The sequence below is a fragment of the Agelaius phoeniceus genome, chromosome 1, assembly GCF_051311805.1.
Source record: "Agelaius phoeniceus isolate bAgePho1 chromosome 1, bAgePho1.hap1, whole genome shotgun sequence".
NCBI classification, from domain to species: domain Eukaryota; kingdom Metazoa; phylum Chordata; class Aves; order Passeriformes; family Icteridae; genus Agelaius; species Agelaius phoeniceus.
In genome coordinates, this window is record NC_135265.1 from 1,183,832 (window position 1) to 1,198,591 (window position 14,760).

The 14,760-nt window shown below is 56.1% G+C and overlaps 1 protein-coding gene across 1 annotated transcript in view; it reads right to left on the reverse strand.

Moving 5' to 3' along the window:
* The window catches only part of NBEAL2 (neurobeachin like 2), a 30,213-nt gene extending 15,711 nt beyond the window's left edge, over positions 1 to 14,502 (reverse strand). The window contains exons 1-12 of the mRNA XM_077182713.1: positions 14,373 to 14,502; positions 8,669 to 8,757; positions 7,672 to 7,818; positions 6,298 to 6,379; positions 4,638 to 4,966; positions 4,481 to 4,563; positions 3,381 to 3,466; positions 1,916 to 2,186; positions 1,709 to 1,815; positions 1,046 to 1,123; positions 875 to 958; positions 656 to 754 (exon numbers count right to left, since the gene is read on the reverse strand). Coding sequence (XP_077038828.1) covers positions 656 to 754; positions 875 to 958; positions 1,046 to 1,123; positions 1,709 to 1,815; positions 1,916 to 2,186; positions 3,381 to 3,466; positions 4,481 to 4,563; positions 4,638 to 4,966; positions 6,298 to 6,379; positions 7,672 to 7,818; positions 8,669 to 8,757; positions 14,373 to 14,426 — 1,509 coding nt within the window. The 5' untranslated portion in view covers positions 14,427 to 14,502. The remainder of the gene's footprint in view (positions 1 to 655; positions 755 to 874; positions 959 to 1,045; positions 1,124 to 1,708; positions 1,816 to 1,915; positions 2,187 to 3,380; positions 3,467 to 4,480; positions 4,564 to 4,637; positions 4,967 to 6,297; positions 6,380 to 7,671; positions 7,819 to 8,668; positions 8,758 to 14,372) is intronic.
* Between the last annotated feature and the right edge of the window lie 258 nt (positions 14,503 to 14,760).

Sequence of the window (14,760 nt, forward strand, 5' to 3'; positions counted from 1 at the left end):
TCAAGGGGTCTCATGGGTCAAAGACCTTGGAGACCCTCGTGCATCAAGTATGTCAGAGACCTTTATGCATCAATCCTTTTGGAGATCTTCTGCATGAAGAATTCTGGAGACTCCATGCATCAAGAATCTTAGGTACCTCCATGCATCAAGGATCTTGGAGATCCTCATGGATTAAGGGTCTTGGAGACTCCCATGCATTAATATTTTTGGAGATACTGCGCATCCAGAATTTTGGGGACTCCAAGCATCTTGGAGACCTCCATGTATCAAGGATCTTGGAGGCCCTCATGCACCAAGCATTCTAAAGATTCTTGTGCATCCAGAATCTCGGAGCATTAAGAATCTCTGTGCATGGAGTGTCTTGGAGGCCTCCACGAATCAAGGATCTCAGAGACTCTCATGCATGAAGCACCTTGGAGACCCTCCTGTGTCCAGCAGTACCAGAGTGAGCAGTTCCACATCCAAAAGGGCTCAAAACTCCCAAACCCAAGCACAACTCCGAGTGAAAGATGGACCCAGGACCCGCTGGGAGGAAGCTGCTGAGAAACCAGCAGAGTGGAGAGGATGGGGGGGGCTCAGAATGGGGGGCTGAGATCCACAGGAACCCCCAGTGCTGAGAGCTTTGCCCAGAGTCAGGAAAAGTGGGAATGCTCACCATGTTGAGGAGCTCCTGGAGCAGATGCTGGGTGGGCTGGCCCTGGCTCCTCAACACCTCGTAGAGGTGGGCGTAGCCGATGCGCTCCTTGAACACCTCCTGGCGGCACAGGGACAGTGTGAGCTGTCACCTCGGGCTGAGCCACCTCAACCCGGGTGAAAATACCCAAATCCCTCTGGTTTTGGGGTGTCCTCCTCAGGGGAGGTCCCCCCTGCCCACCTTGGCTGAGGGCGAGTTGCTCATGATGGCCGTGAGCACCCTGAGGGCGTGGACAGCGATGGCGTCGGAGCTGCTGGCACTGACCTACAGGGACACGGGAATGGAGGAGCTGCTGGGACGTGGGAATGAGGGGACACAGCCCACCAGGGGTGGTGCCTGGGTCATGGGTACCTGCTGGAGTCCATCCCCGTTCCGCATGGGAACCTCGTCCCGGGCTTCACCCGCCTCCCGCGAGCTGCCGAGGTAGAGCTGTGGGACACGGGTGGGCATGGGACACTGGGAGGGGTTCTGCAGGGTCCCCACCCCAGGGATGTGTCCCAGGATCGTTCAGAGCCAGGAATGGTGAGGATGGAGATGGAGGTGCACAATCCTGGTGTCCCCAAAAGGGACACATCACCCTGTCCCATAGTCATTTAGAATTGGGTAGGGTAAGGATGGAGATGAAGGTGCCCAACCCTGATGTCACCAAATGACTGTCCCAGGGTCATTGAAAGAGGAAATGGCGAACAAAGGAAGGAAGGAAGGAAGGAAGGAAGGAAGGAAGGAAGGAAGGAAGGAAGGAAGGAAGGAAGGAAGGAAGGAAGGAAGGAAGGAAGGAAGGAAGGAAGGAAGGAAGGAAGGAGATGAATGTGTCCAAACTTGGTGCCACTCTCTCCCAGGTTTGTTTATCATCAGGAAGGTGATAAGGATGGAAATGAGGATAGGGATGACGATGGAGATGAGGATGGGGATGAGAATGGAGGATGGACATGAGGATGGAGGAGGGAGATGAGGACAGGGTTGAGGATGAGGAACAGGGGACAGGGATGAGGACACTGAGGTGCCACCCCCTACCTTGCTGTTCTGGAGCAGGCGGATGATGTGCTCGAAGCAGTTGTTGCTGAGGAACACGGCCTGGAGCACCGGCCGGTCCTGGCAGCTCAGCATGGCCGGGATGGCATCTACAGACAGACAGACAGACAGACAGACAGACAGACAGCCTGGCTCAGCCCCATCCCACCCCACCCCACATCCCCAAACCCCACCCTGCTCCCAACCTACCCAGCATGAGCACCCGCAGGGCGATGAGGCTGCCGCCGGCCGCCGCGGGCAGGTGGGAGTTGAGCACCCTGAAGAATCCGTCCAGGAGGCTCCGCAGGGACACGGGGCCGGCGCCGGGGCTGGAGCCGTGCAGGACGTGCACCGCGGCCACCACGGAGCGCAGCGTCACCTCCAGCAGCGCGGGGGACAGGGCGGCGCCGCTGCCACCCCGCTGCAGCACCCCCAGCAGCACCTCCAGAGCCGCGGGCGTGATGGCCTCGAGCGCGTTGGGCTGCGGGGTCGGGAACAGGCGGGAATTCCGTCACCCGTGGGACTGAGCCCTGCACTGATCCCGGGGTTTATTGACCCCGGGACCTCCAGCGCTGCAGATTTTACCCTGGGGGTGTGAATTGCTTTAAAGCCACTTTTGGAATTATTGATTGAATTGATTTTTGGTTGCTGCGGAAGTTAAAACTGATTTTGGGTCCAAATTATTAATCCAAGGATTTTCCAGCTTCCAGCCCAGAGGTGAACTGGAGGTGAAGCAGCACCGTCAGCTTAAAAGCTCCCCATAACTTAATTATTTAATTAATTTTAATATTTTAATGTAATAGTCCAAGAAAATATTTTAATTCAGTAATTTAATTATTATATTTAACTATTTCATACTTAAGTTTAAATGAAGTTAAAGTATTACAAAGTTTTAAATATATTTAAATATAAAGTTTTAAAAATACTTAAGTTTAAAAAAGCCTCATTCAATACTTTAACTATTCAATAATTCAATTATTTAAATTATTGACATATTTTGCTTTATTTTGTTATTTACTTTATTTCATTAATTTTATTATTTAATTTACTTATTCAGTTTTATTTTATTATTTTATTTGTGCTATTTCATTCTTTAATTCCTAATTTAATAAGTATTTAAAATAATTTTATTTAATTCTTAATTATTTTGTCTTGTTTCATTATTTTGTTTTATTTTATTTTATTATTTATTTTAACACTTTAATTTTATTTAATTCTTAATTATTTTGTCTTGTTTTATTATTTTGCTTTATTTTATAATTTATTTTAATATTTTAATTTTATTTAATTTTTAATTATTTTGTCTTGCTTTATTATTTTGTTTTATTTTATTTTCTTATTTATTTTAATACTTGAATTTTATTTAATTTTTAATTATTTTGTCTTGCTTTATTATTTTGTTTTATTTTATTTTATTTATTGTAATACTTCAATTTAGTTCTTCAATTTAATTACTTAATTTAACATTTCTGAAATCTGAATCTTTAATTTCTGAATCTTCAATTCTTCAATTTAATTACTTAATTTAACATTTCTGGGATGATCCCACCGAATTCAAGGCTGGAATATTAAACAGGATTTTAAAAAGCTTTGGAAAATTCAGTGGTTTAATTCCAGCCTTGGAATGAACAAAACTTTGGGGTTTATCCCTGGAATGAGGAGCTCCCAAGGGTACCTTGGATCCGGAGAGGATGGCTCCAAAAAGATGGATAATCCGGAGCTGGATCGTTTCTGGGAGCTGCTTCCCGCCTTGGAAGCTCTCTGTGAGCATGAGGAGGGAAAGATTTCATCACAGGAGCAAACAGCAAAACAAAAAAAAACCCCAAAACCGAACAGAAAAAGGCCCTTTTCTAGCTAAAAATAGGGAAAAATAATTTTTTCACCCCAAAAAATAGGGAAAAAATCCCTTTCCTACCCAAATCCACCCCATGAGGGTGCTGGACCCTGCTGGTGATGGAGAGGATGTGGATGCTCCAGGTTTTCCAGCTCTGGTTGTGCCAGGAACGGGGTTTTGGCCCCAAAAAAGGGGATTTCTGCCAAACTCGTGTTCAGCTGGGGGTTTATGGGGCGGAGTTCTAGGGGATTTTTGCAATGGTGCTGCCTCTAAAAGGGGATTTTTGGGGCTTCCCTGATAGAAATCCCCCTTTGTGTTGATTTTTGCGGGTTCTGCAGGTGGTGCTGGGCTTAATTCCTGCTCTGGGATCCTGTTCCTCTTCCCAGGGCACGGGAGCAGGTACAGGATCCTAAATTTCTGGGGCAGGCATAGGATAAGCTGGAGCAGCATCCTACAATAATCCTGAGATAGGTATAGGATAACCTGGAGCAGGTGTGGGATCCCATATCTGTGGGATAAGCACAGGATACCCTGGAGCGGGTGTGGGATCCCATATCTGTGGGACAATACAGGATAACCTGGAGCAGGGGTGGGATCCCATATCTGTGGGATAAGGACAGGATAACCTGGAGCAGGGGTGGGATCCCATATCTGTGGGACAATACAGGATAACCTGGAGCAGGTGTGGGATCCCATATCTGTGGGATAAGCACAGGATAACCTGGAGCAGGTGTGGGATCCCATATCTGTGGGATAAGCACAGGATAACCTGGAGCAGATAAAGGATCCTTTAAGGTCCTTGGATCAATACCTGCCCCTGGATGCAACATCCCTCCAGGGATCCTATAAATATTCCCTGATCCCAACCCCTCCATCCCTGGACGCTCTCCCCACTTAGGGATCCCACACCAACCCTCCCCTTTCCCAAATCCCACTTTTACCTTGGAAGAAGGCACCGAACTCGGGGGGCAGCGGGGCGGGGGCGAACTTGTATTTGCTCTTCTCCTTGGCACTGATGGATTCCCTGGAAAGAGAGGGGTGAGGGGGGGATCCAGGACGGGGGAGGGATTTTGGGATGCAGTGGGGGGGGTCCCTCACCCGCTCAGCTGCCGCCGCCAGGTCTGGTAGGGGTCGAGGAAGCACTCGCAGAGGTGCAGGGCGTGGAGCATCCCGTTCTCCAGCTGTGCCCGGCTCTCCAGCTGTGTCCCATTTTCCGGCCGTGTCCCCTTCTCCAGCTGTGTCCCCTTTTCCAGCTGTGCCCCATTTCCCCGGCTCTCCAGCTGTGTCCCATTTTCTGGCCGTGTCCCCTTCTCCAGCTGTGCCCCATTTTCCAGCTGTGCCCCATTTTCTGGCCGTGTCCCCTTCTCCAGCTGTGCCCCATTTTCCAGCTGTGCCCGGCTCTGCTCGTCCCCCGGGATGCTCCGCAGCTGCCAGGAAAGCCGAGCTTTAATCCCTGACACACTCCAAAAATGGGATGCAATTTTTTTTCGGGGGGGGGAAACTCCACTTTGTAGGGAGAATGGGATCATCAATCAATCAATCAATCAATCAATCAATCAATCAATCAGCCAATCTACCAATCAGAGCCCAGAGCAGCACAAGCTGAGATGCGCTGACCAATCAGCAACCAGAGTCACACAACCTGTAGGGCTGATGACCAATCAGAATCCGGAGCTGCAATGACCAATCAGCACCTGGCTCTGCAAAGCTCTTGGCCAATCAGCACCAGAGTAGCACAAGCTGTGGACCCATGAACCAATCAAATTACAGAGCAACACAACCTGTACAGCTCTCGACCAATCAACATTGAGTCACACACGCTGTGGACTCACAGACCAATCAGCATCCAGAATCACAAAACCTAGAGATGCTGGCCAATCAAATCTCAGAGCAGCACAATCTGCAGAGCTCTCAACCAATCAGCATCCAGAATCATACAATCCATCGTCTTGCTGACCAATCAGATCCAAGAGTAGCACATCCTGTGGATTCCCTGACCAATCAGCATCCAGAATCACACAACCTATAGAGACACTGACCAATCAGAGCCCAGACTCACATAATGTGTGGATTCAGTGACCAATCAGCGCTGAGCCCCTTCCCAGCCAATCAGGCCCTGCCCATTCCCATTCCCAGGACTGTTCCCACTCCCATGATTGTTCCTGTTCCTGTTCCCATTCCTGTCCCCATTGCCATTCCCATTCCCCTTCCCACTCTGCGTTCCCATTCCTGTGCCCATTCCCATGACTGTTCCCATTCCCATATATCCATTCCCATGACTGTTCCCATTCCCATACCCCTTCCCACTCCCTTTCCCATTCCTGTTCCCATTCCCGTTCCTGCTCCCATTCCCATTCCCCTTCCCATCCCATTCCTGCTCCTGCTCCCTCTCCCACTCCCGTTCCTGTTCCCACTCCCGCTCCCACTCCTGTTCCCATTCCCCCTCCCCGTTCCTGTTCCCACTCCCGTTTCCCCTCCCATTCCCGTTCCCATTCCCCCTCCCTCTTCCTGTTCCCACTCCCATTCCCATCTCTGTTCCCGCTCTCATTCCCATTCTCATTCCCATTCCCACTCCCACTCTCGTTCCCACTCCCGTTCCCACTCCCACTCTCGTTCCCATTCCCGTTCCCATTCCCATTCCTGTTCCCATTCCCGTTCCCGCTCCCATTCCTGTTCCCGCTCCCATTCCCGTTCCCGCTCCCATTCCCGTTCCCGCTCCCATTCCTGTTCCCGTTCCCATTCCCGCTCCCGTTCCCACCTGGCTCCCGCAGAGCCGCAGCAGCCGCAGGACGTGCGGGAGGCAGCCGGGGCTCCTGTCGGGTTGGATGTTCTCCAGGTTCCTGGAACGGAAAACATCAGGAATTCACCCGCACGGCTGGGGGAGGAAATTTGGGAAGGGGAACAGGAAAATTTGGCGGGGAACAAAGTGTTTGGGGCAGGAAAAATGCCATAAAAATTTCTTACATTTTACACAATTTTTATTATATTACATTGTGTTATTAATTTTTGTTGTTGGAGATGTGATGCAATTTGGGGGGAATGATGGAATTTTGGGGAGAAGAATTTGGGTTTCCTATTTGTATATTTTTATTATATTACATTATTTTATTTATTATTATAGCCACGATTACTGTTAAATATATTAATTATTAATAATATTGATTATTTTCAAAAAATTTTCTTAGAGATACAATGCATTTCAGGGAGGATACTCCACTGGGAGGGAATGATGGAATTTTGGGGGGAATGGTGGTTTTAAATTATTATATTTTTATTATATTACATTATTAAATAATATTATTATTAATAATCACGATTTTCTAATTATTATTTTAAGAGATGTGATGCACTTTTGGAGAGGCACTACATTGGAGGAATGACAATTTTGAGGGGCAATAACGTTATTTCTTAATTACTATATTTTAAAAATATTTTGTTATTTTGCATTATTATTAATAATGGAAAATATTTTATATTAATAATTATTATTAAACTATAAAATATATATAAACCACAAATATTATATTAAAATATTTATATTTTTATATCAAATATTTGTATTTTTATATCTATTATTAAGTTGCTATTATTATAATATATTTAAAATATTTTGTTATTTTGCATTATTATAATTACGGCTAGTATTATTACTACGATTATTATTATTACTATTAATATTACTACTATTAAATAATAATATTATTTTCACTGCTACTAATTTATTATTATTATTCTTATAATAATAATATATTTATATAATAATATTTATATAATTTATATACTATTATTATTATTATTATTATTATTATTATTATTATTATTATTATTATTATTATTATTATTATTATTATTATTATTATTATTATACTTTGAAATTTTTCTAAAATTTTTAATGCACTTTAGAGGGGATGTTGTGATTTGGGGGGATCCCAGATTTCCCAGTGCGGTGACTCCCCTCAGGGAGGAATTCTATGGGATTTTTTTTGGGGTAGGGGCTGCACACCCCCAAAGCCACCCTGGGACAAACCAGGACCTGGGGGGGGGCATGGGACCCCCATCCCTGGGGCTGCTCCGTGCTGGGAAGCCGGGACCAGGAGGAAGAGGGGGGCCAGAGGGATTTGGGGTCACCCACCTGCAGATGATGATGAAGAACTTGAGCAGCAGCAGGGCCTGGCCCAGCCCCTGTGTCCCCAGGGCCACGCAGTGTCCCAGCCTCTGGCTCAGCACCTGCAGCACCTCCCGCGGCAGCGCCGGGATCTCGGAGCCCGGCTCCTCGGGCCTGGGTGGCACCGGGGCGCAGGATGTCACCCCGCTGTCCCCAGGGCCCCCGCCCGCCCGAGGCACCGGATGGCTCCGACCGCGGCGGGCGGATGAGGCACCACAACACCCACAGCGGCGGGGCTGGGGCCCCACACGGGGTTTGGGGACACCCGAGCGCTTTGGGGGGCACTCAGCGGTGCTGGGGTTGCTCAGGGGTGCGGGGGTCACCTACGGGGATCATTGAGGGGTGTTGGGATTATCCAGGGGTGCTGGGGACCACTCAGAGGGGTCACTCTGGGAGGTTGAGGGTCACCTACAGGGGTCACTCAGGGGTGCTGGGGTCACTTAGGGGTGTTGGGGGTCACTCAGTGGTGCTGGGGACCACTCAGAGGGGTCACTCAGGGGTGTTGGGATCAGCCAGGGGTACTGGGGGTCATCCAGTGTGGTCACTCAGGGGTGTTGGAGGTCATTCATGGGTGCTGGGGGTCGCCTATAGGGGTCATTCAGGGGTGCTGGGGTCATCCAGGGGTGGTGCTGGGGTCATCCAGGGGATCACTTGGGCAGGACATTTAGGGGTGCTGGGGTCACCCAGGGGGTGTTGGAGGCCACCCAGGATTGCTGGGGGTCGCTCAGAGGGGTCATCCATGGGTGCTGGGGTCATCCCAGGTGGGGTCACTCCAGGGTGTTTGAGGTTACTCAGGAGTGTTTGGGGTCATGCAGGGCTCTTTGGGTCACTCAGGGCTGTTTGGGGTCACTCGGGAGTGTGTGGGGTCACTCAGGGCTGTTTGGGGTCACTCGGGAGTGTTTGGGGTCACTCAGGGCTGTTTGGGGTCACTCAGGGGGGTCACTGCAGGGTTTTGGGGTCCCACCTGCGGGGCTCCAGCGAGGGCAGGGCGATGACCCTCTCGAAGCTGGTGACGAAGGCCTCCAGCCACTGCTGCAGGTAGGACAGGTCCTTCTGCAAGGGAGGGCGGGGCTGGGGCCGGCAGCCAATCACGGCCCTCCATGGCCCCCACCCGCAGGGATTGGCCAATCACAGTCAGAGAAACCAGCCCCGCCCCACACACCCCTGGGAGCCTCTGACCAATCAGAACCAGGAACCGCACAACCTGTAAAGCCTCTGACCAACCAGAGCCCAGCACAGCATCACCTGCGGGCTCGCTGACCAATCAGCAGTCAGAGGCACAAAACCTGTGGAGGTGCTGAGCCAATCAGAGCCCAGCACAGCACAACCTGTGGAACTCGTGGGCCAATCAGCTCGCAGAGCACCTGTCCCTGCAGCCAATCAGGGCACAGCGGGCCCTGCCCGGCCCAGCTGGGGTTGTGCAATGGGGACAGCAGTGACAGTGGGGACAGTGGGGATAGCAGGGACAGTGGGGACAGAGGGGACAGAGGGGACGGTGGGGACGGTGGGGGACAGCGGGGGACAGCGGGGGACAGCGGGGATTCACCCAGGCTGGGCACCCCGAGGTGCCCCCTCCAGGTGTCCCATGTTCCTGAGCACCTCATGGGGCACCTCGGGGTCACCCCCAGTCCCTGAGCACCCCAGTGTGGCACCTTTGGGGTGCCCTATGTCCCTCAGCACCCCACTGCTGCTCCTTGGGGTCACACAGAGCCCTGAGCACCCCAGGGTGGCACTTTTAGGGTCACCCCCATCGCTGAGCACCCCGTGCCGCCCTTTGGGGTCACTCACAGCCCTGGGCGCCCCAATGCATCAATGTGGGGTCACCCACGTTCCCTGTGCACCCCACTGCGGCACCCTGGGCACCCCCACGCCCCAGTGCAGCACCCTGGGGTCACCTCAATCCCTGAGCACCCCGAGTCCCCCATACCTGGGCTGTCCCCCCATTCCCACGGGGACCGTCTCCCCTTTTCCGGGATCCCGCAGGCACCGCCACAGCGGGGCGGGGGACCCCAGAATCCGCCTCCCCCGCGCTTCCCGCTCCACCCCGAGCGTCCCTCGGGACGAGCCGGGGGTGTCCCCATGTCCCCAGAGCCGGTACCTGTCCCTGGGGGTGGCCGTGGCCCTCCATGGCCCCGCAGCCGTGGGAGCGGCGCCGGCGCAGCGGGGCCGGAACGGGCTGCGGGGAGGGGGTGCTTAGGGGGGCCCCCCCTTTTTGTCACCGCTGTCGCTTGTGCAAAGCCACCAAAGAAAAAGCCCCAGAGCTCTCAGGAAATGCCAAGTCACCCGCGGCCCCAACGGCGCTTCCTGCCCCGCTGCCGGCCCGGGGACACCGGCCCCGCTTGGGGACACCGGCCCCGCTTGGGGACACCGCGGTGCCACCGCCGCCCCCGTCCCTGCGCCCCCCGGGCGGCTCCGGGATGTCCCCGAGCCCGCGGCGGAAGCAGCACGAGGAGCTGCGCGGGTTCATCCCGGAATTCCCTGCAAATCCAAGCCCAAATCCTGGCCGAGCGTTGAGTTTGCCCCGGAATTCCAGGGGCTCCCACCGGGAGCCGCAGCCCGGAATTCCCGGTGGGATCTCCCGGAGCCGCTGTCCCGGAATTCCCGGTGCGCCCACCTGGAGCTGCTGTTCCAAAACTCCCGGGGCGCCCACGCGGAGCTGCATCCCGAACCCGAATTCCCGCTGCGCCCACCGGAGCGGCGGTGCCGCGTTCCCGGTGTGCCCTCCCGAGGCCGCGGTCCCTCCCGGTGGCGGTGGCGGTGCCACCCCGCGGAGCTGTCGCAGCCGGTTCCCGGCTGGCAGAGCCGGTTCGGCCGCTTCGGGGCTCGGCCGGCGCGGAGCCGCCTGGGAGCGCCGGGAATCCGAGCCGGGAATCCGAACCGGGAATCCGAAGCGGAATCCAAATCAGGAATGCCCAACCGGAATCCGAACCGGGAATGCCGAGCCGGGAATGTCGAACCGGGAATGCCGAACCGGGAATGCTGAACCAGGAATTCCAGACCGGGAATGTCCAACTGGGAATGCTCAGACCGGGATGCTCAGACCGGGATGCCCAGACCGGGAATGCCCAACCTGAATGCGGAATCGGGAATCCGAACCGGGAATGTCCAGCCCGGAATGCCCAGCCTGGAATCCAAACCGGGAATTCCCAGACCGAGAATGTCGAACCGATAATCTGAACTGGGAATGCCAGACCGGGAATGCCCAACCGAGAATCTGAACCGGGAATGCCCAGCTGGGAATGTCGGACTGGGAATGCCCAGACCGGGAATCCGAACCAGGAATCTGAACCGGGAATACCCAGCCTGGAATCCGAACCGGGAATCTGAACGGGGAATCTGAACCGGGAATGCTGAACCGGGAATGCCCAGCCTGGAATCCAAACCGGGAATCTGAACCAGGAATCTGAACCGGGAATGCCGAACCGGGAATGCCCAGCCTGGAATCCGAACCGGGAATCTGAACCAGGAATCTGAACCGGGAATGCTGAACTGGGAATGCCCAGCCGGCAGTGCCGCCCCTCCGCCGGAAGCCCCCAAAAAGCGACAATGACAAAGGCGCGGGGATGTCACCCCTGCACTGATCGCCACTGGTGACACCACTGGGGTCACGCTCCCGCCCTCCCCGGAGGGCTGGGACAGCACGGCCACCCCTGGGGACAGCCCTGTCCCTGTCCCCTGTCCCTGCCAGGCCGGGGACAGCGGCTCTGTCCTGGTTTGAAGCCACCGCAGGCACCGCGGCCATGCCCGGGCCACCGGCTGCGGGGCGGCGACAGGGACACGGCCATCGAGTGACACTGCCATTGAGTGACACTGCCATCGAGGGGACAGGGACACGGCCATCGAATGACACTGCCATCGAGGGGACAGGGACACTGCCATCGAGTGACACTGCCATCAGGGGGACAGGGACAGTGCCATCGAGTGACACTGCCATCGAGTGACACTGCCATCAGGGGGACAGGGACACGGCCATCGAGTGACACTGCCATCGAGTGACACTGCCATCGAGGGGACAGGGACACGGCCATCGAGTGACACTGCCATCGAGGGGACAGGGACAGTGCCATCGAGTGACACTGCAATCAAGGGGACAGGGACAGTGCCATTGAGTGACATGGCCATCGAGAGGGCACCACTATCGAGGGTGACAGGGACAGTGCCATCGAGTGACACTGCAATCAAGGGGACACCACCATTGAGGGTGACAGGGACACTGCCATGGAGGGGACACTGCCATCACCTGGGCCATGTCCCCCCAGCCTTGTCCTCGCCAGGGCCTTGGGGACATGGCTGTGGCAAAGGCCACAGGGTTTTGCTGTGACCTGGCTGGGGAGGTGACGCCGGGGTCTGGCCCTGTCCCTGGTGCCTCGGAGGTGGCACGGCCACCCCGCTGGTGTGGCACAGTGAGAGGGACACCCCGACAAGAGGCACCCGTCCCCGCACAACCGTGGGTGACACCTGTCCCCTGTGAGTGCCCTGGCAGCACGATGGGTCCCTGCAGGGCCATCAGACCCTGGTGGCACCACACGTGTCCCCATGGACAGTGTGACACACGTCCCTGCCACTACACACCCCCGATGGATGGCACCTGTCCCCATCCATGTCCCCTCTGTGACCACGGGCACCTGGCAGAGTGGCACCTGTCCCCACACAGCCACAGACAGCTGCACCAAGTGACACCTGTGACACCAAGTGACACCTGTGCCACCAAGTGACACCTGTGCCCCTGACACACCTCAGCAATGGCACCTGTCCCCACTCAGCCATGGCCACCTCGATGGTGTGGCACCTGTCCCCACACGGCCATGGTCACCTCAGTGATGTGGCACCTATCCCCACACGGCCACCCTGACATTGTGGCACCTGTCCCCAGAGCACCACAGACACCTCAGTGGTGTGGCACCTGTCCCTGTCCAACCACAGTCACCTCAATGACCCCATGGCACTATGGTCATTGTGGCACCTGTCCCCACATGGCCACAGCCACCCTGAAAAGGTGGCACCTGTCCCACATGGCACCATGGCCACCCTGACATTGTGGCACCTGTCCCCATGGCACCACGGTCACCCTGACATTGTGGCACCTGTCCCCAGAGCACCACAGACACCTCAGTGGTATGGCACTTGTCCTTGCACTCCCACGGTCACCTCAGTGTCCCCACGGGACTACAGCCACTCTGACAATGTGGCACCTGTCCCCACATGGCCACAGCCACCCTGACATTGTGGCACCTGTCCCCATGGCACCACGGCCACCCTGACATTGTGGCATCTGTCCCCAGAGCACCACGGACACCTCAGTGCTGTGGCACCTGTCCCTGTCCAACCACAGTCACCTCAGTGACCCCATGGCACTATGGTCACCCTGACAATGTGGCACTTGTCCCTGCACAACCACGGTCACCTCAGTGTCCCCACGGGACCACAGCCACTCTGACAATGTGGCACCTGTCCCTGCACAACCACAGACACCTCAGTGGGGTGGCACCTGTCCCCACACAGCCACAGCCCTGTGGCACCTGTCCCTGTCCAGCCATGGTCACCTCAGTGACCCCACAGCACCAGGGCCACCCTGACCATGTGGCACCTGTCCCCACATGGCCACGGTCACCTCAGTGCTGTGGCACCTGTCCCCACACAGCCACCCCGCTGCAGTGGCACCTGTCCCCACAGCACTACGGCCACCCTGACAATGTGGCACCTGTCCCCATGGCCACCCTGACAAGGTGGTATCTGTCCCCACACAGCCACCCCGATGCAGTGACACTGTCCCCATGTCACCCCCCCATATCCCAGCACGTGGCCCTGTCCCCCCAAGGCGGGGTGGCCCTGTTTTGGGGTGCAGAGGAGGGTCCCAGTGACACTGCAGGGCCAGCTGAGGTGACAGGCCCCAGGGATGTCCCCAGCCCGGGACACAGCGGGGTTTGGGGGAGCAGTTTCACCCCCAAACCCACCTGGGGGTGACACGGAGGGGGGGTGGTGACACTCGGGTGCCACCTCCCCTGCAGGACCCGCCCCCACCCGGGGTAATTAAGGACAAAACGACGCACGAGCGACTTTTGGGGGGTGGCGCGGGGGGGTCCCCACGCAGGGACCCCCTTGGGGACATCCCCAGCACCGGCACAGGGTCCCCAACCCCGCTCCCCCCCCCGGCCGAGCCCGCTGTCCCCACCCTGTCGCCGCTCCAATGTCACCGCGCACCTGTCGCCGGGCGGTGGCGCCGGCAGCGGGGGGGACACGGGGACCCCAAAAATCCTCCCGGGGTGACCCCAAACCGCCCCGGGGAGGGCTGGGAGGGGCGGGGGGACCCCAAATTCACCCTGGGAAGGGCGGAGCGGGCCGGGCGGGGGGGTCCCCGCGGGATGCGCTGTCCCCAGGGAGGGGACACGGGGGGCTGGGTGGCCTTGGGGACACCGCGGCGCGGGTGACAACGGCGGGTGCGGGGGGGACGCGGTGACAAACGGGGGGTGGCGCGGACACAACGGGGGGGTGCGGGGTGTGACAGCGCAGGGGGGGGATGCGACAAAGGGGGACAGCAGGGGATGGGGACAGGGACACGGGGGGGGTTGGGAAGGGAGGGGGCGCAGCCCGCGGGGGTGGGGGGTCCCCGGTGGCTGTGCCCGGTGCCCGGTGCCCGGTGGCCATGCCCGGGGCCGTGCCCGGCTCACCTTGGCGAAGTAGAGCATCCAGAGCTCGCAGAGGCGCTCCCGGGAAGAAGCCATGCCCGGGGCCGGCCCGGCTGGGAACGAGCGGCGGCTCCGCCCCCCCGGACCCCCCCTCCCGGTACCTCCCCCAGGTGTGGGGGGCGGGGACTCCCCCTCCCTCCCCTCCCCTCCACCTGCCGGGGCCGCTCCCCGCTCTCCGCTTCCCCTCCCTATTCCCGCATCCCCGCGCTCATCAATGGGGGGAGGAAGGCAAAGCCCCACCCCACCCCAAATAATTAACGCTAATTAGTGCAGCTGAGCCCTGCTCTCCATCGGAGATACCCTGAACAAACAGAACTCGACGCTTTCGCCTCGTTTTCCCTTTTAATCTCCTTTTAAAGCGTTTCCAAAT